The 27,406-nt window shown below is 42.1% G+C and overlaps 1 protein-coding gene across 1 annotated transcript; it reads right to left on the minus strand.

Moving 5' to 3' along the window:
* Positions 1-11,979: 11,979 nt before the first annotated feature.
* Positions 11,980-25,605, minus strand: slc2a9l1 (solute carrier family 2 member 9, like 1). The gene is made up of 12 exons (XM_061688675.1): positions 25,478-25,605; positions 22,636-22,731; positions 22,335-22,495; positions 22,132-22,256; positions 20,075-20,204; positions 19,172-19,320; positions 17,576-17,763; positions 17,369-17,479; positions 12,701-12,802; positions 12,457-12,532; positions 12,244-12,371; positions 11,980-12,165 (listed from the first exon to the last, which is right to left on the minus strand). Exons 1-12 carry the CDS (start codon positions 25,544-25,546, stop codon positions 11,980-11,982), a joined length of 1,521 nt encoding a protein of 506 aa, XP_061544659.1. The 5' UTR covers positions 25,547-25,605.
* Positions 25,606-27,406: the final 1,801 nt, after the last annotated feature.

Consider the following 27,406-nt stretch of genomic DNA (forward strand, 5'->3'; position numbering starts at 1 on the left):
GAGCCAAAGCACATGTAATCTTATAAAGATCTCATGGCATACCACACACAAATGTCACACAAAGCGAAATCTACTTTTACTCCGAGTGTCATCTGGGCCTGTTTAGTTGAACACGAAGCCGATATACCTGGAGGAATTGAAGAAAGACCCACAGATATCTTAAATAATTTTCGGACCAATTAAGTGGAAAACATTTTTCCAGCAGCACACCTGATGATCTGTCGCCAGTGGTTGAGAATCACGGACTTGGACCGCTAAAGACGAGTAGCTGACAAATCCTGTTCTCATAAGAACAATTGTAAAATGTTTTTTTTAGTATCACAATAACTTATTGTTGCTCTCAGTATATTTGTAGCCTAGAATCTTTCTCATTATCTGCAGGCTGTGACCTCTGTTAAGGCTGAATGGTGTCAAAAGGGAAATGAGCTCACTTGTTTTAGATTAGGATCCTCAGAGCCTGATCTTTTTAAAAATGACATTTACGTAGGAAACGGGTATTCTTCAGGGCATGACTGTCACGTGATTGACAATTTACAACCACAGAAGTGCTCCACCCTCTCATTCCATTGTGGTCTCATGTGGTCCCAAGACTTACAGATAAGGGGCAATATACCAAACTTGAGGCTTCAAAACCTCCACAGACCAAATGGTGACGTCAAGCTTCTAGGGTCCTTTTAATGTATTGGATGCCGTTAAGCATCCACCCACTCATTTTCTATACAGTTTATGCTGTTCAGGTTCACGGGTGAACTCGAGCCCATCGTCTGTTAAGCAATGGTTTTTCCACCTTTGTGTATATGGCCTCTGTCACCCCTCTTTCAAACCATATGTCTTCCCTGTCCGGAATATACACATTTTTGTCCTCAAAAGAGTGCTGTTTCTCTTGGAGGTGCAGGTAGACACCTGAGTCTTGACCTGAGGTGTTTGCCTGTCTGTGTTGTGCCATACGTCTGCTCAGTGGTTGCTTGGTTTCCCCAATGTATGTATTTCTGCATTCCTCACTGCACTTGACCGCATACACCACATTGCTTTTCTGCGTGCACGGCATCTGGTCTTTGGGTTGTACAAGGCTTCGTCTCAGGGTGTTATTAGGTGTGAAGTGAACCGGAATATTGTGTTGGTTGAGAATCCTTCTGAGTTTCTCAAACAGACCTGATACATACGGAATTACAATATTGTTGCATCTGTCATCCCTTCTGGAATTGAATAAACTTTTCAATTGGGAAACCTGGTAACACCCTGACACACTGGTAACATTGACATTGGGGAAACCAAGAAACCACTGAGCAGACGCATGGCACAACACAGGTGTGCAAACTCCTGAGGTCAAGACTCAGTTGTCTACCTCCACCTCAAAGAGAAACGGCACTCTTTTGAGGACAAAAATTTGTATTTTCTGGACAGGGAAAACAGCTTGTTTGAAAGAGGGGTAAGAGAGGCAAAGGTGGAAAAAGCATCACTTACAATTCCGTTCTTTTGTCCATTCCAAAGAAACTCAATAATTCAGCTTCCAACAAACAGCAAGGCCTCCTTGCCCATTAGGTAAATCCACGACCACTGTACAAATGAATGGAATATCAATGACGGAGTTGTCACCCAACGACTCTGGTGGATGGACAATAGCCCCTCGGTCAGGCGGGTTAACGGCTTTCCCCCTTGTTTGCATTCCAAAAGAATGATTCCACATGTGCTGTGGGGCGTGCCTCTAAATTGGAGCATAAATAGTTGAGTTGAGTCTTCCACACCAACACTGACTAGTGCGTCCTAATTAAGCCTTGTTGCATGAACTGATGAAGCCTGTTCAGATGAGAGGTGAAACATCTTTTAAGACAAATAGAGCAGTCCAGTTGCGAGCGATTCAATGCCCTTGAAAATGAAATGGATGAATGAATGAGAATATTCACAGGCACTAATGAAGAGGTTTTATCATATTTGTATTTACACACCACCACAATAGACTTGTAATAAATAACACTTTCAGATTTTAAAATCTTTCCCCAAATGAATGTATGTCATTTGCTCTATAGAAATTACAGCCATTTTAAACCTCCAGTGCTGCCATTTTCAGGGGCTCAAAGGTATTTGGACAATTGGCATGATTTTGAAGCGAACCGTTTTTCATATATTGATGAAGCTCATTTGCAGTCAATGACTGCCTCTATGGCGCCCATAGACATAACCATCCATCCATCCATTTTCTTCACCGCTTATCGTCAGGCGTGCTGGAGCCTATCCCAGCTATCTTCGGGCTCGAGGCTTTTGTTGTTGTTGTTGTTGTCGTTGCTGCTGTAGGAGAAGAATGTGCCAAACTGTTTCCTGCAGATTGCACTCCAGTAAGACAGTCAAATGCCAATTCAAAACCTGATATCATTCAATTCTTTGTATTGAAGTAACAGTCAACAGTGAAGTTCTTGTGAGTCAAATGTCCAAATATAATTTGGGAAGTTCTACTAGTCTCAATCATTTATCTTGCAGTTCGGTTCTAATCTCATAACAGCCAAAACACACTAGCATAATAACCAGTTGAAATACTGTTATGTTAAGTGTCTGGCTGCATATAAGCATATCAAGAAGTGTCATACTGTAAATTGGATTGCGTCTGACCTCCATGTGGTCACTGGGGATTACTGCTGCTAGCCCTCCTAAGCCACATTACCACACACACATATGTTTTGTACAAGGTGTTTTAGAATTTATCTCATGATTAGAGGCAGCGGAGCACTTTAATGCTGTTGGCACGACTGGCACGTTAGTAAGTTTACTTCACCTGACCTCAACTTTTCCAGGATGATGAAATAGTCAGCTGGACTACATCCAAGAACAGCTGTCCAACCATGTGACTTACATTTTAGACAGACTGCTTAATGGATCTGCGGTAATGTGGATACAGTCAGCATTCCGCTTTAGCAAGTCTTCAGAGTCAGGCATCATCCTGTAATCGTGTGGAGTTTGCTAAGGTTTTTGTTGACGACCAGTCCAGAGTATACCCGGCCTCTGACCCAAAGTCAGCTGGGATATATGCTTCCTGGTCACTCACAACCCTAAAGGGGTAGATACAATGGACGTACAATTACCCTACAAAGTAGAGGACATCCAGAAGTTTGCCTGAATTCTCGTAGTTGTGCCAGTGGCGTGGCAGCAGGAAAATTCAATCCACGAGTCAGGATTAACTCGCTGCACAAAGATTTTCCAGTCAAGATACAAATCCATGGCTTCGTCCAGCAAGAGGACTCTTTTCCCCTTTTCTGTCTCATTATTGACAGAAAGCTACTTGTTGGGAAAATTCCCCAATTGAGATTCCAATGTCATTTGATGATTTACCTATTGTGACCTATACTTTTGCAGACCATGTGGTTCAAGTTCCAATTCTGCTTTATAATCACATTTTATTTTATTCACCAAGAACAGTACTCAACATCACCATAAGGTGCCTTTGGGATTTCCCATTGCACCCAAAAAAAAAAGACGAGATTTTCAATTGAATTTCATATTTATTGTAATAGCTAGATGTAATGCTGTTAGGAATGCATATTGGTAAGGTTCTACATTAACTGCCAGCTGACAATGTGAGCAAAATGTGATCTTGCTGACAGTGTGAACAATGACAGTGTGGACAATTTCGGCAAATGTTAGCATTTAATGAGCATCATTTACTGTCGCAACAGGATTCGGTTAGGAAGCTGACTTTGCACTGTTTAACAAATAAGTATGGAATTTCTGAAAGGTTTTTATATCAGTTGATATTTCACAGATTGGACATGTCAAGCTTGACAACATCCAATTACACGCATTACATGATGAAAATTAGGAAATATCAGTGTAATATTTATTCTGCAACTATGCACTGTTTGAACCTCTGCTGAAAAAGAAGAAATGCTGGTCGTCACTAAAATCGCCCGAGTGTTACCCCATAATGACAGGGCGGGCAGCAATTTCAGAGACACATGCAGAATGTTCAGTATGATAAAGAAAATAGAATGTACATGATCAAAATGACTCATTTTATCAAAATGTTGGTGTGGACAATGAAAGCATGTAAAAAAAACATTTGATTTAGTATCATTTAACCACTTATGACACACTCTGTAGTTAGCAGAGCAGTGTGTGGGACATGCCAAAATCACGTATATCCAATGGAAAAAAATGGTATCAAATGAAGCACATTTTAAGACTTGTCATGGTACTGGTATGTGTGCAAATGTTTGGCAAATTACAATAAGATATCAGAGTTTCATTATTCTGCTTCATTTTCATGATGAATGAGTGATTCACTTTATAGTTGACCCAATAAACATTTTGATAAACCAACCAGCCAATAACAACACGGAGAGCTGTGCGGACTACTTTGACTCCTCAGCAATGAAATAAAAAGTATTCGAACTCCTGTTGCAGTGCAGCTATACATCACTGTGAACTACAGCCACCATCGTAAACATACTGTTCAAGGAATACCTCTCTCGCAGTGTCATTTGTATCTTAAAAGTGAGCATGATTACGCTTGTCAAGGCAAATGTTCGCCTCTGCCTCTTGTATTAGATCACAGCAGATTTTAAAACATAAACTTAACACCCTCAGAGTTGAAATCAACACTCGCTCGGAGTTTGTATGGCAACCACTGGTTCAGTTTAAATCAACACTTTTGAAAGAGTTAACATTATTAAGACTGTGACAGTGTTACTAAACAACTCCGATAGTGTAAAATATTGACACCATATTGGACGAATTAACATTATGAAAGTGTTATTTAACAACTCTGAGTGTTACTAAACACTGGTCGTGTAAAAATGCTGATATATACATACTGTATATACAGTATATGTATGCAAGTATATACAGTATGTATAATGTAATAGGAATAATGTTAATTTCAAAAATGATTTGCATGAAATCATTTTTGAAAATAACATTTATTATTCCTGGGACCAGGAGTACTTACACAGCTGGTAAGTCACCAGGGAACATTGGTGATCCAGCGAACATGGCCGGAAGGTCATTATTCATCATACAACACACAGTCACTGTTTCACTCAAGAAAAACGCCCACTAAAATACACACTTATACAGTGTGGGCAGAAATAAAGCGATGGAAAAAAAGCAACATCAATGTCGCGTCTTTTTTCCCATTTGTAAATATATTTACAAACGGGCACCACAAAGCGTGCTGGGAATAGCAAGGCTTTTGTCGTTACAACATATCTTCTTGTCATACTACTGTGGTTTACAGTATCAATTTAGAATTCTTTTTAAAAAGTTTGAACTTAATTTACCATGTGAAAATACAGGAATAGGAAAATGGCGCTGACTCGTATCTCCCAAACTGAAAAAGTGCATGTGCAAAGGTGGAGCTTAAATACTTACAACTCTGAAGAGTTACCCTAACACCATGTGATCAACTCTGTGAAATAACCACTCCTCTGGACACTATTTGAATCTGAAAAAAAAAAAAAAAATGTTAAATGTTAAAATTACATCTTGGGAGTTAAAATCACCTCCTAAAAATGTAACCCTAAAATTTGAACACTCTCAAGTTTTGCTGTGATTGTGCAAGTGGTCATAATGTTGTGGCATGTCAAGTGTTTTTAATTCTTGTATCTGGACTTTGTATCTTGTTCTATCACAAAGGTGGAAACTTCATGCCTAGTTTCCTTACTGTCTATATTTTCCCCCCACAGTAATCAGCCAGTTAATTGCATTTGCTGCGGTTAATTTTAATAAGGCCTGACAGAGTAAACTGTATCCGGAGAACATCCTCTTGTGAAATCTCAGAGCTGCAAATATGAGAATTAGAGTTTACCGTCTACCAAGTAGCCATGAACAGTAATGCTCGGAGTGCATTGGGGTAGAAAAAACCCCCCAAAAAACTCAATTTTCACACTTTTCACACGACAACTTTCATTTCTTACTACCGTGGATTACTTTGTTTGACAGCGTTAAGTGAATGCTTGGTCATATTTTCTCAAAGGAGCACAAAACAATGGAACTTAATTACTGAGATTTGCATTGGCTTTGCAGCACTTTTTGTTTTAAATGCAATGTAGGGCAAGCTGGGCCGTTTTATCGTACTACTACTGACGAGTTGAATGTCTTTGTTGAAAGGTTTCTTGTGCGCAAAGCCATCATGCAGACCAGCCTTGCAATTTTTGAAGGACTTGAGAGCAAGTGTTTTCCAAGACAAGAGAAATAATGAAAAGCCTCTGTCACAAGATTCAGTTCAATTGATGACCTTGTGGCTATTTAATGTGTCATAAATGAGAAACCAATATTTCTTGCTCTTTTATAAAACCAAAATTTCCCCATGGCTGAAATAATAAAGGCTTATTGTGCTCTAAAGTTTGTTGAGGATATTTTGCCACTTAAAGTTGTGTAATTTAAATGATTAAACATTACATTTAAACTAGATAAATAGAAATACACATAGTAAGAAACAACAATGGAAAACAACTTTTTTAAGGATATACAGACGCTTTCCAAAATATTTGAATCTCATGGAAAAGTTTCTTTATTTCCATAATTCCATTCAAAAAGTAAAACTTTCATAGATTATAGATTCAGGGCCCACAATTTAAACAATTTCAAGTATTTATTTGTTTATTTTTACATAATTTGGGCTTCTAGCTCATAAAACCCACAAAATCAGGAATTCAAAAACTTAGAATCGTGCCCTGCGATTGGCTGGCGGTAAAGAAAATGGATGGATGGATGCATGGATGAAAAAAAGTAGAATACTCTGAAGAAATCATTGACTTCTCAGTTTTTGTAGGAAAAAAAAGAAAGAAACTCGGGTCACATTAAATAAATGAAAATATGGTACTTTCAAAATGATATGTTAATCTTCAGTACTTGGTTGGGAATCCCTTTGCTTTGATGAGTGCCTCGATGCGCCGTGGCACTGAGGCAATCAGCCTGTGGCATTGCCTGGGAATTATGGAAGCCTAGATTTCCTTGATGCTTGCTGTCAGTTCTTCTTTCTTTTTGGGTCTGGTGCCCCCCATTGATTCTGAATGGGGTTTAGATTTGGCGAGTTGGCTGGCCAGTCAAGCACTGTGATGGCATGGGCATCAAACCAGGTTTTGGTGCTTCTGGCGGTATGGCCAGGGGCCAGGTCCTGCTGGAAGATGAAATCTGCATCTCCATACAGATCCTCAGCAGAAGGAATCATGAAGTCCTCTAAAACATTCTGGTAGACCGTTGCGGTGACCTTGGATTTGAGAAAGCCGAGTTCACCAACACCTGCACTGGACATTCCACCCCAAATCATGACTGACTGTGGATATTCCACACTGGACTTCAAGCAGCTTGGGTTCTGTTCTTCACCTGTCTTCCTCCAAACCCTTGGACCTTGATTACCGAATGAAAGGCACCAGTCCTCCTTCTCCTTGGCCCAGTTGAGACGCTTCCTACGTTGGCTCAGGCTCAGAAGTGGCTTGACCCGAGGAACCCGACAGTTGTAGCCCATCTCCCGAATGCGTCTGAATGTGGTGGTTTTTGAAGCTGTGACTCCCGCCTCATTCCACTCTTTCTGGATCTCTGCTAGATTCTTGAATCTTCTCTGTTTGATGATCCACTCAAGCCCACGGCCATCTCTTTTGCTGGTGCATCTTCTCCTGCCACATTTTGTCCTTCCATGAGACTTTCAATTGATATTCTTTGACACAGCATTCTGTGAACAGCCAGACTCCTCAGCTATGAGCTTTTGTGGTTTACCCATCCTATGGAGGGTATCAATGATGGTCTTCTGGCCAGTTGTCAAGTCTGCATCATCCCCATATTGAACCCAACTGAGAGAATTGAACCAAACTGAAGCAATTTAATGACACCTGGGGAAACCTGTGCAGGTGCTTTTGAGTTTAGTAGATGATTGTGTGACGATCAGTTTCAAATATTTATGGCCTCCAAAATTTGGGCTGATTTCTTCACAGTAAAAAAAGTGAGAGACACCACATAATGTATGATGAGGAAAATGTGCCTTACTGCTTTTTTCATGTGTGGTGTACTTGACTAACGCAGCACACCACATGCATACTGACAATTGGTGGGAAACTCTTCTCCTTGTCATTTTTAGCTTGGTGAATGACTTGTGAGACACGTTATGCAAACGCTATTTGTGTCCGACAAAACAGCATGAGCTTCACGTGACAACAAACACACACGAAAGGATTTGCATTTGTAAATATTGAACAGGTTTAATATTTGTGATTGTCATCCCTGACCGTTATTTGAGCAGATCTAGGAGGAAAAATCACTCTTAAAATTCCCCACACCACAGGATAATTGCTCAGGATAATATTTTAGGGACATCCAGGAAATGGGAATTCGCTGACTTTGACTGGGAGGGGATTAAAAATGCTCAAATTTGGTTCAATTATCAGTATGGGTGCATCCCACTTTAGTACCTTTGTTTCACCTGAACATTACATGGATTGGGTCAACTAGGGCATAGACTTTTCTTCCACATTCGAAATGTTTCTAAAAAACAAAAAGTCTTGAGGAGCGTCCCTCCTCTTCAGTTAAGTAGCCAAGCTCCGATTTTGACATTTGGACCTTGACTTAACCCTGTAATCTCAAAAGCTCGACCTTTGCTCTCTCCGCAACCCCAAACCACAATTCACTTCAATTCTCCAATTCGTCTCATTGAAAGGTTTGCGCTCCAATAATTGAATTAGGCCACACACTGTGCATCTGCACGTTATATCTCAGTGGGGAATCTTGATTGTTGTCTTGAGAAAATGTACCAACAATACTTTTCCAATGTTTGTTCTTTCTGATAGGTGGTGGAGGTAAATGCTACCAGGTGTTTTTTTTCATCAGCCAACAGCCCAATGGGCATCTTGCCTGAATGGAGAATTAAATGATACTGGTACTGCAAAATTGCTTGGCTCGAGGGCTCCATCTGGTTTATGACATGGATGGCCCTTCACACACACTGTGAGCCATTCACAAGCTCAGCACCGGGCCGGGGCTATCCCATCTGTGTGCCACCTGTAGTAGATCCTAAAATTTTTTCAACATTTAAGGCAAAACGCCGCTATTTTCCATTTCTTTCTCCTTGCATCCTCACCCGGCTGCTGTTGAAATTTTCACAAAACAGAATGGAGGTCGCCCAATGTGTGTTTGTCGATATTAGACAGGCAAGTGTTGTCTTTAGAGAGCTGTGTTGCGCCAATTCATTAAGAGGTGGAAAAAGTACTATTTTTATCATATCCAATATAATAAACCAAAATACATCAGCATGGCCTTACAGGGGTGAGCAAGTGCAAACTTGAATATACGTAACTACACTATTATTGGTGGTTCTTGCACAACGTTTGTGTGCGTGTGTGTGTCTTAAATATCCAGTGTGTGCAAAACTGGCAGGAATAAAACACAACAGACTGGATAGAGGGGAAGCCTGCAGTGTAACTGTAACCATTTTCACTTAATCCCCCAGTTAATCCTCCTCCAGCAGGACGTTGGTGCAGAATGATCCGGCCATAATGCTGTCAGTCAAAATGTGCATTTACAGAATGCTGCACTGTCGCCAGGGACTATGATTACATTAGTGCCTCATAATGAATCTTCTGCTGATAACACAAGTGAGATCTTTTCAACACTAACTTCTGCAGTGTGAGAATGTCAAACGAAAGACTATCGGTTGAAAGATTTTCAATGTGGAGAATTTCGTGGCAATTTCAGTTTATCATTTGAACTGAAACTGCATCCATCCATTCATTTTCTATGCCTGTGTGAGTGACTGGTGCTTATTCCAGCTGACTTTGGGCTAGAGGCAAGGTACACCCTGGGAGAGAGCATATATAGACAAACAAACATTAACACTTACAGTGCATTCGCATCGTCAGTATAGGCAATTTAAAGTCTTCGATGAACCTAATATGCATATATTTGGAATGTGGGAGGAAGCCTGAGTACCCGAACAGACCTTCATACTGGAGAGCCTCAGCTGATATTTGAACCTGTGACCTCGTGATTGTGAGGCAGAGATGCAAACCACCAGTTTACTTGTTATTTGGGTCGTTCTATCCATGTGACAATGAGAGAGCTTTTATTATGTGTGATAGATATTCATATCAATGTTATAAATCCATCCATCCATATTGGAACCACTTATCCTCACTAGGGTCACGGGTGTGCTGGCGGGGTACACCCTGAATCGGTCGCCAGCCAATCGCAGGGCACATAGAAACAAACAACCATTCACGCTCACATTCACACCTACGGACAATTTAGAGTCGTCAGTTAACCTACCATGCCTCTTTTTGGAATTTGGGAAAACCCACGCAGGCACAGGGAGAACATGGAACTCCACATAGGCGAGGCCGGATTTGAACCCGGGTCCTCAGAACTGTGAGGCAGATGTGCTAACCAGTTGCGCACCGTGCCACCCATGTCATAAATCACACATGGTGAAATTTGTGGTTGATTTGAGAAAAACAATTATTATTTTAGGGGGTTGAATAATCAGAATTTGCCAGATTCTTTTTTCTGGTCATATCACACATGAGAGGCTACTTGCTGCTCAGAAAATTCCTAGGGACAGGAAGTCACAACTCCAGAACAGTCAGAACTCACTGATAAAACATTTTTTTTTATCCCAAATCAGCCCAATAAGTACGTAATCAAGTTTAAAAAAAAAATGTATATAGCACTTTTCACAGAGAGGGCTCACAAAGTACTTCACATGGTTAAAATAAAAAAAATCACAAACATTATACATTTCAGAAAAACAAATGAAAACAATTAAGTCTTACAGTGAGGACTGTGAATCGCACGCCATTATTTCTGCACCGTCATTTCGCAACTAAACCACTTAGTTTAACTGTACATTTTAAACTCCTGTATCACGTTTTAGAAAAAAAGATGAACAACAGCACCCTCCCTTGGGCTACTGCCTTCCTGCACAGCAGGATTGTTAGTGTTTTTCAAATATTTATTTATTTGTTTATTTGTTTGTTTGTTTGTTTATTCCATCCATTTTCCGTACCACTTATCCTCACGCGGATCGCAGGCATGCTGGCGCCTATCTCAGATGACTAACCCTATCCCAGCTATCATCGAGCAGGAGGCGGGGTACACCCCGAACTGGTCGCCAGCCAATCATAGGGCACATATAGACAAACAACCATTCGCACTCACATTCTTCAGGTAAGCGTGTTTTTGGGATGCGGGAGGAAACCGGAGTACCCGGAGAAAACCCACGCAGGGACGGGGAGAACAAAACAAACAAAGTAAACTCCACACAGGCGAGGCCGGATTTGAACCCAGGTCCTCAGAATTGTGAGGCAGATGTGCTAACCAGTTGTCCAACATGCCGCCCTGTTTATGTATCTATGTATGTATCTATGTATCTAGTGTTTACAATACATTTGCTCATGAATGCAGGGGTCCTCGGGTGCATCCCCTTCCTGGCTCCTTTTCTTTTTCTGCTGTGAGTCAAATTGAGATAGCAGTTAAAGAAAGTATTCTCAAGTGTTGTGCATGCATTAAAGATGCATTAAAGTCAGTACGTATTTGTTATTGGATATATGAACGATGTACTGTTTGGTTTATGCAGTATTTTCTTTGCTAATATTATGTGATGCATTTACGTGCGGACTGTTGCTATTTTGAGACGGGCATGGTTAAATGCTTCTTTACCAAAGAGGTCTTGTGGACATTTGCTGTACTGTGTCATGCCATTTGCTATCTCTGTGTGATAACATTTCATAGCTATTCTCCGATTGTCAGAGATTTACTAGCTTGTTAATGTTGCTTGTAAAAACATTACATGCACTTCCTTTAAAAAGATATATTACTCAAGTAATATTCAGCAAGGTGACCTCAACTGCTACCAAAGTTATTTTCTGTTTAGAAACCTGTACTTTTACTCAAGTATAGCATTTAGGTATTTTTTACAGGACACTTGTGTGTTTTTTTTATTAGCTAATGCATTTATATTACATTCCATGTTCATCTGCATTAACACTGCCACCATGAGTGTATGTCCTATAACTTAGTCTCCAGTCGGTTTTCTTCTCGAAAAGAGTTTCCACAGATGGTGATGGCTTCAAACTCGTCTGTGATCTCCAGCAGTGTCTTCCCTTTGGTTTCGGGCAGGAAGAAGAAGACGTAAACACAACCCAGCAGGCACATGCAAGCAAAAATCACAAAGCAGTACGAGTCGAGCGCATCCTGGAAGAAAAATAATAGTGCCATGTTGATTGTACTGTCATTGCAAATCATGCAATCATTTCTCTTTGCTGCACTTACAATAAGAATGGGAAAGACCAGGCCCAGCACGGCTAATACGAACCAGCTCTGAACCCCGAAGAGGACAAAGGCAGCCACACGATTGGACTGAATGAAGATCTCACTGTTGAGAGTACCTGATGCTCCCCCTTGCATGAAGTACAAAAATGCATATAATAAGCATTGCTAAATCAGGTGCTTGAGTTTCATTTATGATGCAAGGAATGCTGTTACCAGGCCCTCCACAGAAGAAGATGATGAAGAGGATGATCAAAACAGTAGTAACGTATGGAGCCCAAGAACTAGAACCCTTCAAGACAAAATCAGCCATGTGAATATGATTATGCATTTTTTTTTTTTTTTTTTTTTTTTTTTTTTAGCTTTGACATCGTTATTATGTCTGTTTTGAAAATTGATTAACCTTAACTGTACTCTACTCAGATGTGTCACATGGCTGCAACCACGGCAGAATTTTTACCTTCAAGTTGAGCACAACAGTAACGAACAGCCAGCATGCAGACATGATGCCATAACCCCCCCAGAACAGTGGCCTCCTTCCTGCATGCTCAATCAACAAACCCTAAGGGAAAGAAAGGTACAAATCAATGTACGCCACGTTCAAATTGTGGGTCTTTTAATACAGGCCGCTATGTTGTAGTTGTCGTTTGCAGTGGTGTAAAGTTGCACTGTCTTGTACTTAGATCTGTTTCTAATATTTTGATGTACTCGTTCAGTTACAGAGGAGAGTCAAATGTTGGAAAATGCCCAGTGGGATGCGTTATGGTCAGCGGAGCCAAGCATTTCTAGTTAAACAATTTGATGTAGTCTTTTCTCATTTTTTCTTGCTAAAAGAGATTTTGCTGAATTTACAGTACATGGTGAACCTACACGTAGATTAATTAGTAATTTGGAGCTGGTCGTAGTCCAAACACTTTGGGGCATTTGAACCATATCTCAGTATGTTGCAGTACAATTTGACTTTACATTGCATTTCTGCAGTTCAGTCTGAGACTCGGCATGTTGAAATTGTGATGCTGCTTCCTTGGACATTTAAAAGTTAAACGTTCGTCAAATCATACACCCTTGGATAACAATATTGCCATTCCTCTCTGCATACAAAATATATACATGTTGTATATAGTACATAAATATCCTGAGTTCCCCATGAAATATTGCTAAGCGTCCACTTGAAAACCACTATATATGTAAATTGTTACAATAATAATCACTACAACATTGCCGCAAACCAAAAGTACAGTAACACTGAGATTGTGTTCATTTGCTACTGGGGTCGCAGGCATGCTCAGTAGACTTAGGGCGAGAGGTGGGGTACACCCTGAACTGGTCGTTAGCCAATCCCAGGGCAGAAATAGACAAACAACCATTTGCACACACATTCACACCTACGGACAATTTAGAGACTTACTAACCTACCATGCATCTTTTGGGGATGTGGGAGAAAACCAGAGTACCCTGCGAAAACTCACGCAGGCATGGGGAGAACATGCAAACTCCACATGCATTTGCACCCATGTCCTCAGAACTGTGAGGCAGATGTGCTAACCGGTTGTCCACCGTGCCGCCCAGACTTGTACAATGTAATGAAATCCAACACAAAAGCTTAATTATAAAGTAAACTAATATAGTATTGTTAACTCCTTTCTGACTGTGGCCATTAAAATGCAATGATAATTTATTTGTACATGCATGTTTTAGCTCTTACATTGAATCTAATCAATAATTAATGATCATTTTGTAATAGTAATGTCCCCTCCTGGGGCCGCCACCTTATCGTGGTGGAGGGGTTTGTGTCCCCCAGTTATCTTAGGAGCTCAGTTGTCTGGGGCTTTATGCTCGTGGCAGGGTCACCCATGGCAAACAGGTCTTAGGTGAGGGTCCAAACAAAGCACGGCTCAAAGATCCCCTATGAAAACAACAACTACTGAACTACGTTTTCCCTTGCCTGGATGCAGGTCACTGGGGCTCAACTCTGGAGGGTGACTTGCCTGACTTGCCTGGGGGTGGCAAGTGCCTGGTGGCTTGGCTAGCACCTGAAAAGGCAACGAGGGTTCCCCTTCCCATGGGTTCACCACCTGTGGGAGGGGCCAAGGGGTCGGGTGCTGTGTGAGCTGGACGGCGGTCAAAGGCGGGAACCTTGGCAGTCTGATCCCTGGCGACAGAAGCTAGCTTTAGAGACGTGGAATGTCACCTCTCTGGCAGGGAAAGAGCCTGAGCTGGTGTGCAAGGTCGAGAAATTCCGACTGGATGTAGTCGGGCTGACCTCAACACACAGCTTGGGCTCCGGCAGCTTGGACTCTCTTCCACTCTGGAGTTGCCCACTGTGAGAGGCTCCGGGCATACTGATTGCCCCCGAGCTCGGTGCCTGTAAGTTGGGGTTCACGCCAAACACGAAAGGGTAGCCTCCGTCCGCCATCGGGTGGGGGGACAGGTCCTGAATATTGTTTGTGTCTATGCACCAAACAACAGCTCAGAGTACCCACCCTTTTTGGAGTCCTTGAAGGGGGTGCTGGCGAGTGCTCCCGCTGGTGACTCCATCGTTTTACTGGGGACTTCAACGCTCATGTGGGCCATGACAGTGAAACCTGGAGAGCGTGATTGGGAAGAACGGCCTCCCCGATCAGAACCTAAGAGGTGTTCTGTTATTGGACTTCTGCACTCATCACGGATTGTCCATAACAAACACCATGTTCAGACACTGGTGTGTCCACATGTGCACTTGGCACCAGGACACCCTAGGTTGCAGTTTGATGATCAACTTTGTGGTTTGTGTCATCGGGCTTGCAGCCGCACGTCTTGGACACTCTGGTGAAAAGAGGGGCAGAGCTGTCAACCGATCACCACCTGGTGGTGAGTTGGCTTTGATGACCTGGCAGACTCAAATGTATTGTGAGGGTCTGCTGAGAACATCTGGCACAGTCCCCTCTCAGACTGAGTTTCTACCCCCACCTCGTGCAGAACTTCACTCACGTCCCGGGGGAGGCAGGGGACACTGAGTCCGAGTGGACCATGTTTCACGCCTCCATTGTTGAGGCGGTCAACTGAAGGTGGTTGGTGCCCGTCGTTGCGGCAATCCCAGAACCCGTTGGTGGACACCAGTGTTAAAGGATGTTGTCCAGCTGAAAAAGGAGTCCTATCAGACCTTTTTGGCTTGTTTGATTCCGGAGGGAGCTGATGGATACTGGCTCGCCAAGCGGAACGCAGCTTTGGCGGTCGCTGAGGCAAAAACACAGGCGTGGGAGGAGTTCGGTGAGGCCATGGAAAACAACTTCCAAACGGCTTAGAGGAAATTCTGGTCCACCTTCAACACTGTATATAATATATATCCATCCATCCATTTTCTGAGCAGCTTTTCCTCACTAGGGTCGCGGGCGTGCTGGAGCCTATCTCAGCTGTCATCGGGCAGGAGGCGGGGTACACCCTGAACTGGTTGCCAGCCAATCGCAGGGCACATACAAACAAACAACCATTCGCACTCACAGTCACATCTACGGGCAATTTAGAGTCACCAAATAATGCATGTTTTTGGAATGTGGGAGGAAACCGGAGTGACCGGAGAAAACCCACGCAGGCACGGGGAGAACATGCAAACTCCACACAGCCGGGGCCGGGGATTGAAGGTGCATGGGAGTTCGCCCAACCAGTCTATATGTGTTTTGTGGACTTGGAGAAGGTGTACGACCGTGTCCCTCTGGGAGTCCTGTGGACGGTGCTCAGGGAGTGTGGGATACCAGACCCCCTGATACGGGCTGTTCGGTCCCTGTAGGACCTGTGTCAGAGTTTGGTCTGCATTGCCGGCAGTAAGTCGAATCCATTTCCAGTGACGGCTGGACAGCGCCAAGGCTGCCCTTTGTCACTGATTGTGTTCATTACCTTCATGGACAGAATTTCTTGGCACAGGCAAGGTTTTGAGGGGATCCGGTTTGGCAACATCAGTACTACGTCTCTGCTTTTCTTTTGCAGATGAGTTCTGATGGCTGGATCAAGCCGCGATCTTCAACTCTCACTGGAGCAGGTCACAGCCAAGTGTGAAACGCCTGGGATGAAAATCAGCACTTCCAAATACAATAGTCCTCAGTCGAAAAAGGGTGGAGTGCGATCTGCGGGTCGAGGAAGAGATCCTGCCCCAAATAGAGGAGTTCACGTATCTCAGGGTATTGGTCACAAGTGAGGGAAAAATGGAGCAGCAGATCGACAGGCGGATTGGTGCAGCGTCCGCAGTGATGCAGACTCTGTATTGGTCTGTCATGGTGAAGAAGGAGCTGAGCCCAAAGGTAAAATTCTCAACTTACCGGTTGGTCTACGTTCCTACCCTCACCTATGGTCAAAAGCTGTGGTTCATGACCGAAAGAACGAGATTCCAGATACAAGCGGCCGAAATCAGTTTCATCCGCAGGTTGTCTGCCATTGTCCGGGCTCTCCCTTAGAGATAGGGTGAGAAGCTCGGTCATCCAGGAGGAGCTCAGAGTCGAGCTGCTGCTCCTCCGCATAGAAAGGAGCCAGATGAGGGGGCTCGGGCATCTGGTTAGGATGTCCCGTGGACAGCTCCCTGGTGAAGTCTCCCGGGCATGTCCCACCGGGAGGAGGCCCCGGGAACGACGCAGGACACACTGGAGAAGCTATGTCTCCCAGATGGCCTGGGAACGCCCCGGCATCCCCCCCAGAAGAGCTGCATGAAGTGGCTGGGGAGAGTGAAGTCCGGGCTTCCCTGCTAAATCTACTGCCTCTGCGACCTGATCTTGGATAAGCAGTAGTAAATGGATGGAAATAATGTTCTTCAAATAATATCAATTTGTATACAGTAAAAGAACACAGTGCTGCAATGCACATAAAATGTGTTTTTGTTATAGTACACCCTATATCATCTTGTTATTACATTTAAGGATTGATGTAATTGATCAAAAAACTGTGAAACCAGCACTACATTTACTGTAAAATATTGTCATACAATATTCTTTTCCATCATAACTACTATACTGTATATTTATTGTAGTCTAAAATTTCGATCCAACATGGCTAATGATCACCCGCACACAAACACACAGATAAAGTACAATAGCAATAGAATGATAACATCTGGAAACAGGAAAAGGAGGTCTGCACCACGAGAGGAACGGAAGATACTCACACAAGAGATGGAGGTGATCATTTCAGTTATTCCGAGCCCGATCGTCATGTAGCGGATTTGATCTGTTGGGATCCCCGTACTCCGAAAGATGTCAAAAGCAAAAGTGCTGATCTAGAAATGAAGGAGAGAGGCTTTTGTATTGTTGTGGCAGGATTGGGATGAAATGTCATTTTAGGAATATTTTGTGAGAGAGAAGAGCTTCCTCACCATGGCCATGCCTGATAACTGGTTACAGCAGTAGATGGTGGACATGGTGATAAGCTGCCATCGGACTGTCCGATCCCGAAGAAGCAGCAGAGGGCTTTTTGCGGGGACCGCTTCCATAGTTGCCTGCTCACTCAACATTTCCTCCATCTCCTGATTGAAGTCACCTTGGCCCCACAGACTCTCCAGAGCTGGAATGTAGACATTAGATGTCATGCTTGTGAATTTGTGCTTCCAGGACACACTGATTAAGAAAACGATGCATCTTGGTGGCTTGGTGATGGAAAAACGACCTCCATGAGTGAAAATGCAATGGGATCTTTATGGACACTCGCTTTATTTGGTGGGGCCAGTGGTGACCATGCACAAGTGACAATTATTTGCAGTCTGGATTTGGACAACTCTGAAGAGAATCTCAGAGTCTCCAGAACTCTTCAGTAGCACCACCAAAAGTCACTAGATTTGTTTCTTGTCGCTTTTTTTCAGTAGTTGCTACAGTGGTCGATAAAATTCACTAAATATAACAACAAAGCTACTGGCTTTCATTGCATGCCTTAGCTCCGCCCCCGCTCTTCATGGAAATGAAAACCGTAGTCGGCATTCATACGAGACAGAATGGCTCCCCAAAACCGAGTGATTTGAAATATAATGTGACAGATATGAAATGTGCTGTAATTCTTTAGCCTTTGTGTATTTTGATGGAAGAAAATCAGAGACCTTTTATGTCAGCTGGGACTGTTTTAATTTTTGAAAAAAAAAAAAAAAAGAAATAATACTGTGAAACAGTGGACGATTGGTTAGAGCGTCTGCCTCACAGTTCTGAGGACCAGGGTTCAATCCCTGGCCCTGCCAGTGTGGAGTTTGCATGTTCTCCCTGTGCCTGTGTGGGTTTTCTCCGGGCACTCCGGTTTCCTCCCACATCCCAAAAACATGCATTAATTGGAGACTCTAAATTGCCCGTCGGTGTGTATGTGAGTGTTAATTGTTGTTTGATTCTATGTGCCTTGTGATTGGCTGGCAACCAGTTCAGGGTGTACCCCGCCTCCTGCCCGATGACAGCTGGGATAGGCTCCAGCACGCCCGTGACCCTTCTGAGGATAAGCGGCTCAGAAAATAGATGCATGGATGGATGGAAATAATACTGTATGTCTCCTTTAAGCAGGCAAGTTTGCAAGCGCCACCTATCAGAAAGTACAGTGGCATTTAAAGGGAAAAAGGCTTTTGGCAATGTCTTCTTTTGTAAAACTAAACTGGAGTTTTGAAGTAGTAGTAGAGTAATATATAGTAAAGTAATATAATCTGCAAGGATTATTTTACACTTTCATGGTCAGTATTATTATTTTTTGTACTGTTCAGCTTTTAGGTCAAGCAGAATGGAAAGTCAGTATTGAACAACATTGTGTAATACTGAGCTCTGATGGTTGTTGTTTTTTTTAACCTATTAAACTTGGGGTCCAACCTAAAACAGCTGAGATATATGAAAGTCTGAGATTATAATACTTTATCAATTGCTATGCGACATTGCAAAAAATGATGTACATTTTCTAAATTTCAGAGTAATTCTCCATTGACAAGACTGAGAAAGGAATAAACACTCACCGTTTTTGCATGCTTTATCATCTCGTTTCTCGATAAACAGATATCTGGGCGCTTCGGGAAGATACGGCATCACCAACACCTGGACCACCGAAAGACACGCAGGCACACAAAGGACCACGTTCCACAGCTCTTCGCAGCCGAGGATCTCACTACGAGAAAGGGAACCAAGTGCTGTGGTGCAATTCAACTTTAAAGTAATTTCTTTAGAAATGGTTTCATAGTTGTGTTCAGAAACGTAATGGTGGCCAGGATTTGAACCCGGGTCTTCAGAACTGTGAGGCAGTTTTCTAACCAGTTGTACTAATAATTCTACTATATTTAGTATAACCATTATTTCTGAGCACTGCACATCTATGTTGCATGCCGTCAAACAACTGCAAATTTCCAGCCCAGGACGATTGGGCTCCATTTCATAATTTCTCTGTGTTTCTTTAAGACACCACTGTGAAGCTAAGCTATGAGTAAGAATTCCCTGCCAATGAAGGGACAGTATGATATAAAGGGGTTACAATTTGCCAAACAACACATTGGCTGGCCTAAAGAACAATGGTTCAACATTTTATGAACTGATGATAGCAAGATTTTTCTGCTGCTGGTCATCGCACTCACGCACGCGCACACACACACACACACACACACTATATTCTTATTAGAAATAACCAGTCTTTATGAAGAAAGGCTTTAAGTAACTAATGATGATATTGTTGTCTGATTCCTCTATTTTAAGTTGTCTGAATTTGTGTTCAAATCCTCACTACATAGAGAAGAAAAAGTAGGGAACTTGAGCTAAATGTTTTACAGTTTTAAAAAAGAAATTTGCATAATGATTTTCTATGTAATACCAAACAAAACGGTGCCTGAATGGCATGAAAGAGGAGCTGCACAAATAAAGTAAATTCATACCTGAGACCAAGAAACTGAGCAGACAGTTTGCCAAGGGACTTAAAGGTCGCTGAGGACACGGTGACAACGCCTCTTATCTTTCTGGGTGAAATCTCGCCAAGGTACATTAGATGGGTGCTCATTCCTAGGGCTGCAAGCCAAGAGAAGGTTCTTTATCAATCCATCCATTCTCAAAACCGCCTATCCTGTTCAGGGTCACGGGGCGCTGGAGACCCAGCTGACTACGGGTGAAAGGCGGACTACACCCTGAACTGGTCGCCAGTCAGTCGCAGGGCACACCGTCACTGAGTAGGAACTGAAACCACGCTGCCTGCACCAAAGTCAGGCGAGTGTACCAGGACACCATCAGTGACCTTCTTTATCAATCATAATTTCAAATAAATAAAAAAAAATCTTCTATATGTTATCAGAATTTTGTAGGAAATCATACAAAAAAACTTAAGCACTATACTGCAGTCTGTCTAATTTGGACTACAGTATTTTCCACCAATTTAGGGATGTAGAGACACACTAAAACACTCCACAAACAAGTACGTACACAGCCAATCGCAGGGCACAGACAGGATAAGCAACCATTCACACTCACATTCACACTCAGAGACAATTTATTCTTCAATGAAACTAACATACAATGTGGGAGGAAATAGGAGTACTCGGAGAAAGATTTGAACCCAGGACCAATCAATCAAACAATTAATCGATCAATCAATTAGTCAGTCAGTCAATCAATCACGCTTTATTTATGAAGCGCTTTTCATACAAACCCATCCGCCACTTGTCCACAAAGATGCAGACACACACAAACGCAGGTTAAAAATAATGCAATAACGACCTAAGGACCTGAGGCTGGGTAGCATTCACGTGAGGAAACATGGATGCTCACGGAGCCGTCTGCCCCAGGACCAGATCACAGGCCGCGGCCACAGGCAAAGTCCTTTGCGACCGAGTCCATCATGGAGCCGCCGGTACGGCAGCGCAGCAGGAGCGTGCACACGCTGCAATCGGGGACCCCATGAGACAAGACCAAGGCCACGGCCCACCACAGCTCCCGGTGCAGAGGGCTCCCTCTGAGGAAACACTGAGATTAAGTAATAAAGTATTACTAAAAGATTTTAAACTATAAAATCCATGCAAACCTGTTAACATAACAGACCGAAAATGATTTACAAACCTAAAATTTAAAACCAACGTGAGAATAAAATACGATAAAAAATAATGAAGGACTGGAAATACATTTTTAAAAAGCTAAGTAAATAAAATAAATAAATATGAACTTAAGGCTAGATTTAAAAGCTGGGTCTTGAGGCTCTTTTTAAAAAAAACAAGAACTTTCTCTACAGCCCTGAGGTTCTCCGGCAGGCTGTTCCACAAACTGGGGCCATAAAACTGAAAAGAGGCCTCACCGTGAGTGCGTGTCCTAAGTGTTGGAATGACTAAGAGGCCAAAGTGTGAGGCAGATGTGGGAAGCACTATTTTACTGTGCTGCCCACAATATTTTGTCACGAAATCATTGTCTTTTTAGTGTTTGGGAGGGTTATTTCTTTAATAGTAATTAATTTCAAAACATTAATATATAGAACTGAGTAGCGCACAGCCCTCCACCAAGGTTAAAATGTTAATAGAAGTGGGGGGGGACAGGAAGGGATGCATATTGCTGTAGTTCTGTTTTGTGTCCTCTGACAAAAAGAGTACTCCCTTATTCCCAAAACATGCATGTTAGGTTAAGTGAAAACTCTTGTCCTAGGATGTGAATGTTATTGTGATTTTTTTCTTGTATTCTCTTCGGTGCCCTGCGATTTTGCGTTAAGAGTTTACCCTTCCTCTTGATCAAAGTCAGTTGCGATATGAACTCCAACTAACCTAAGGAGAACAAGCACGATATAAAATAGATGGATCAACGAAATCTTATTAAAATGCCTGTAAATACTCATTCATCCAGGTCATTTCTTTATCAGGGCATTGAATCGATTGCAACTGGATGGACTGCTGTGGTTGTTCTTAGAAGACAACCTTAACCCTTTTTAGAGCGGTGTCAAGGTGGTGACGACTTGTGTTACCTGATGAGTAGCCAGATAGTATTCTTGCTACAATGATCATTTCGTAAGACTTGGCCCATTTACTTGTCAGCATGATCCCGGCTGCAGCAATGGCAATACAGCTGTTGCAGATAACCGCCTTTTTTCTGCCAAAGAGCACGCATGTCCTCAAGTCTTGGATTGAAGATGATCTTATTGAATGGGTCTGCATTCACAGCACTCACCTTCCCAGCAGGCCCGAGAAGCACTTGACACTGACAGCACCAAATATTCCCCCCACGGCATACATGGATACTATGAGGGACCAGATAATAGTGACGGTGTGTCCGGCTGGCGGCACCGTGTATCTCTCATACCAGGTGTTGTTGATGAAGCGCTGAATGAACTGCATGGAGAATTAATCAAGATGCACCTATTTAATCAAATTTGATACAGTGCACGGTAATGTGTCTTGACTCTGACTTGACACCTGGAAGCAACAGGAAGTGTTCTGTACAATAATTTTTCACACATGACGTGTCTCACCGGAGAGGGAGAACTCAGGGCGGTGATGTGGTATCCTGACTGAAAGCTTCCTCCAATTCCCAAAATTAAGATGAGAAAAAGAGCATTTCCACGCGTCTAAAAGACCATCGAGAGATAACATTACTAGATTACTACAACTTACTTTATTTTAACCATTTCACTCTAACAATCAGCAACTCAAGAAAACATGACATGGGACCTGTTTTGGGCACAGACTAAGTTTAGACTAAAGACAGTTTGATAGTAGTATTACAACCCCAATTCCAATGAAGTTGGGACATTGTGTTAAACATAAATCAAAACAGAATACAATGATTTGCAAATCATGTTCGACCTGTATTTAATTGAATACACTACAAAGACAAGATATTTAATGTTCAAAATGATAAACTTTATTGTTTTTAGCAAATAATCAGTAACTTAGAATTTTATGTCTGCAACACGTTCCAAAAAAGCTGGGACAGGTTCATGTTTACCACTGTGTTACATCACCTTTTTTTTTAACAACATTCAATAAACGTTTGGGAACTGAGGACACTAATTGTTGAAGCTTTGTAAGTGGAATTCTTTCCCATTCTTGCTTGATGTACAGCTTCAGCTGTTCAACAGTCCGGGGTCTCTGTTGTCATATTTTACGCTTCATAATGCGCCACACATTTTCAATGGGAGACAGGTCTGGACTGCAGGCAGGCCAGTCTAGTACCCGCACTCTTTTACTAGGAAGCCACACTGTTGTCACACGTGCAGAATATGGTTTGGCATTGTCTGGCTGAAATAAGCAGGGGCGTCCATGAAAAAGATGTTACTTGGATGGCAGCATATGTTTCTCCAAAACCTGTATGTCCCTTTCAGCATCAATGGTGCCTTCACAGATGTGTAGGTAACCCATGCCATTGGCACTAACACAGCCCCATACCATCACAGATGCTGGCTTTTGAACTTTGCGTCCATAACAGTCCGGATGGTTCTTTTCCTCTTTGGCCCGGAGGACACAACGTCCAAAATTTCCAAAAACAATTTGAAATGTGGACTCGTCAGACCACAGAACACTTTTCCATTTTGCATCAGTCCATCCAAGATGATCTCCGGCCCAGAGAAGCCGGCGTCGTTTCTGGGTGTTGTTGATAAATGGCTTTTGCTTTGCATCGTAGGGTTTCAAGTTGCACAAACTGTATTTACTGAAATTTTTTCTCCGAAGTGTTCCTGAGCCCATGTGGTGATATCCTTCACACATTGATGTCGGTTTTTGATGCAGTGCCGCCTGAGGGATCGAAGGTCACGGGCATTCAATGTTGGTTTTCGGCCTTGCTGCTTACATGCAGTGATTTCTCCAGATTCTCTGAACCTTTTGATGATATTATGGACCGTAGATGATGAAATCCTTAAATTCCTTGCAATTGTACGTTGAGGAACATTGTCCTTAAACTGTTCTACTATTTTCTCACACACACGTTCACAAAGAGGTTAACCTCGCCCCCTCTTTGCTTGTGAATGACTGAGCAATTCAGGGAAGCTTCTTTTATACCCAATCAAGGCACCCACCTGTACCCAATTAGCCTGTTCACCTGTGGGATGTTCCAAACAGGTGTTTGATGAGCATTCCTCAACATTTTCAGTCTTTTTTGCCACCTGTCCCAGCTTTTTTGGAACGTGTTGCAGCCATAAAATTCTAAGTTCATGATTATTTGCTAAAAACAATTCAGTTTATCAGTTTGGACATTAAATATCTTGTCTTTGTAGTGTATTCAATTTAATATAGGTTGAACATGATTTTCAAGTCATTGTATTCTGTTTTGATTTATGTTTAACACAACGTCCCAAGTTCATTGGAATTGGGCTTGTATTTCGTTCACCAACAAGTTAAAAAAAAAAAATCTCATGTATTGTGTTCTGCATGACAAAAGTGATATTAAGTATTAAGGCAGCACCGTAGCCTAGTGGCTATCATATATGCCTTGCATTTCTGAGGTTGTGGGTTTCAAAATCAGCTCCTGCCTTCCTGTGTGGCGTTTACATGTACTCATGTTTTGCCTTTGTGTGGCTTTTCACTGGCTTCCTTCTTTATTCTAAAAACGTGTATGTTAGGTTAATTCAAGACCAAAGATAGATAGAAAGAAAAATCCGACCAAGATATATCATTTAAAAACGTTTTCCTTCATGTAACCTAGAACTGAGGTGATAAACTGTGGTTGCCTCTGATTAAGCTCAAATACATTTCAGATCTTCAAGTAAGGGTGGGACAGTGTTCAACTGGTTACCACGTCTGCCTCACAGTTCAGGGAACCTGGGTTCAATGTGATTTTTCTCCGGGTACTCCGCTTTCCTCCCACATCCCAAAAAAACATGCACGGTAGGTTAATTGAAGATCTAAATAGCCCGTAGGTGCGAATGGTTGTTTGTTTCTATGTGCCCTGCGATTGAGCTTTATTTTAAAAAGAGTTACAGTCGTATATAGTAACGTACCGTACTGAAAATGTAAAATTCCACCTTGTTCTGCTTTGCACATTTCAGACAAAACACAAAACAATTTCATTCAAACTAACACATTTAATTTACAGTCAGCTTTGTTGTTGGTGTAATGGTTAAAATAAAACTCTCATAATTACATTTGGAATGACAAAGCAAACATTATTGGGATGAGTCACTGCTGTGACTTGCAGCTTTTGAGTTATGCATTTAGTTCATGTACCGTCGTTGAGGTCAAGGCTGCGCAGCAAAACTAGAAACACTAAAAAGAACATGCAATACACTAGAATGTCTCTCAGTTCAACATTTCTATCTAATACAAACGAAACAAGATGCATTACAGTAGATCCATTAAACAAATTCTGTGAAAGCCTACCAGCTGCTGCAGCACGGTTTCCATGGGGTCCTCAGTTGCATGCACATTTACAGATAAAAAAACTGACATGCAGCCTGAAGGGATCCTGTTAAATACCTGAGGCTGCTTATCATTAACTTCTTGCACTTTTTAACCGAAAAAGCACAAATTACAGACCGAGACGTGCCTTGATGCAACTTTCTAGAAGAGTTTGTAAGTATCTTAAATCATTGACTATTTGTTCATAATGGAGAATAAAGAACTTGTTTTTCAGTGCTAGTACAATAAATATATTTTTCTACAATGCCAGCAATTGTTTTCATTGCTAAAATTAAATGTGTGTGTCTTTTCTGTTTAGTTTGACAGTAAACTTAAACTCGGTGTGGAAACAGATTGAAGCCTCATTTTTGAAGAATTGTTCTCTATTTGTCAAAGTGCTGCTTTGTGAAGTGAGTTAAGGTGAGTTCACTGCCACCACAGAGCGCTCATATTTCAAGTTTACGCTCACAAGTCAAAGCACAAAATCGGCTGAATGACGGATCGTATCTCGAAAAACTCGTAAGTCGGGTAACTCGTATCTCGGTGCACCACTTTATACCCCCACTAGGCTGCTACAACCCCCCCACCCCATACGTCAAAACTGCGCATTTTCGAGTGGTCTTTATTTTTAAGGCTAACCTAAACCACACCTTTGCAATAAACATGTTTCACAGCATCAGAAAAATGGTGGTTAAACCAGATACTGACTGATTTTCTGACTCACCCCCACCCTTCACTTCCTCCAACACAGTAAAACTGCTAATTTTATAGTGGCCGTTTATTGTGGGAAAACTATTACATACAGTATCTGTGCAATTATCATGCTGTTTAATCAGCATTTTGATATGCCACACCTGTGATGGATTATCTCAGCAAAGGAAAAGTGCCCACTGACACGCATTTACTGTATACAGATTTGTGAACAATATTTGAGAGAAATAGGCTTTTTGTGTAAATACAAAAAGTCTTAGATCTTTGAGTTCAGCTTATGAAAAAATTGAACAAAAACAAAAGTGTTGGGAAGTGATTAATGGAATTGAAAGATATGTTAAAAATTATTTCACTTTGCATGTAAAATGGCGGCACGGTAGGCAATTGGTTAGCACATCACACATATTTATGAGCGTGTACACTGCAACAAGGAAACCATTTATCCATTTTCTAAACCACTTATTAGGGTCGTAGGTGAGTTGGAGCCCATCTCAGTTGACTTCGGGTGAGAGGCGGGCTGCACACATTGAACTGGTCACCAGTCAAATGCAGGGCACATAGAGACAAACAACCATTCACACTCCGATTCACACCTATGAACAATTTTGAATATGTACAGTATTTTGTGTACATGGGCAGCACAGTAGACAAGTGGTTTGCACATCCGCCTTAGAGTGGCTCACAGTGAGGTTGGGGGTTCGAATCTGGGCTATCGGGCCTTCCTGTGTGGAGTCGGCATGTTCACCCTGCTGGGCTCGCGTGGGTTTTGTCCTACTCCAGGTTCTCCCACATTCCGAAAACATGCATGTTAGGTTAAGTGAAGACTCTAAATTGTGAATTTGAGTACGAATGGTTGTCTGTCTATTGTCTGTGTCCCCTGCGATTGGCTGGAGACCAGTCCAGGGTACTTTATATCAGCTGGGATAAGCTCCAACGCATCCACGACCCTAATGAGGATAAGCGATATAGAAAATGGATGGATGGATGTTGTGTACAGTACTACGAGAACGAAATTATACAGCAATATGGTTTCAGTCATGAAGGCCCTCTAAGGAAAACCATCTGCAATGCGCACGCAACAAAAATTATCATTTAGACCACTCCAGTAAGTATACCGTAATGAATTATTGAATGGTTTGGTTGACTATGTTTATTTTCTTTGCATCAAATATATTCACATTTAAATAAAGCCCGTAAATA

The sequence above is a fragment of the Phycodurus eques genome, chromosome 10, assembly GCF_024500275.1.
Source record: "Phycodurus eques isolate BA_2022a chromosome 10, UOR_Pequ_1.1, whole genome shotgun sequence".
Taxonomy (NCBI): Eukaryota; Metazoa; Chordata; class Actinopteri; order Syngnathiformes; family Syngnathidae; genus Phycodurus; species Phycodurus eques.

Bases quoted from the DNA above. Each gene is read 5' to 3' on its own strand.
- slc2a9l1 (XM_061688675.1), bottom strand. From the start codon at position 25,546: ATGTCAGTTTTTTTATCTGTAAATGTGCATGCAACTGAGGACCCCATG. The intron at 12,533-12,700 runs GTAAAAATTCTG...TTTGTCTTGAAG, and splicing joins CTGTTGTGCTCAACTTGAAG to GGTTCTAGTTCTTGGGCTCC. The intron at 12,166-12,243 runs GTAAGTGCAGCA...TTTTTCTTCCAG, and splicing joins TGGTCTTTCCCATTCTTATT to GATGCGCTCGACTCGTACTG.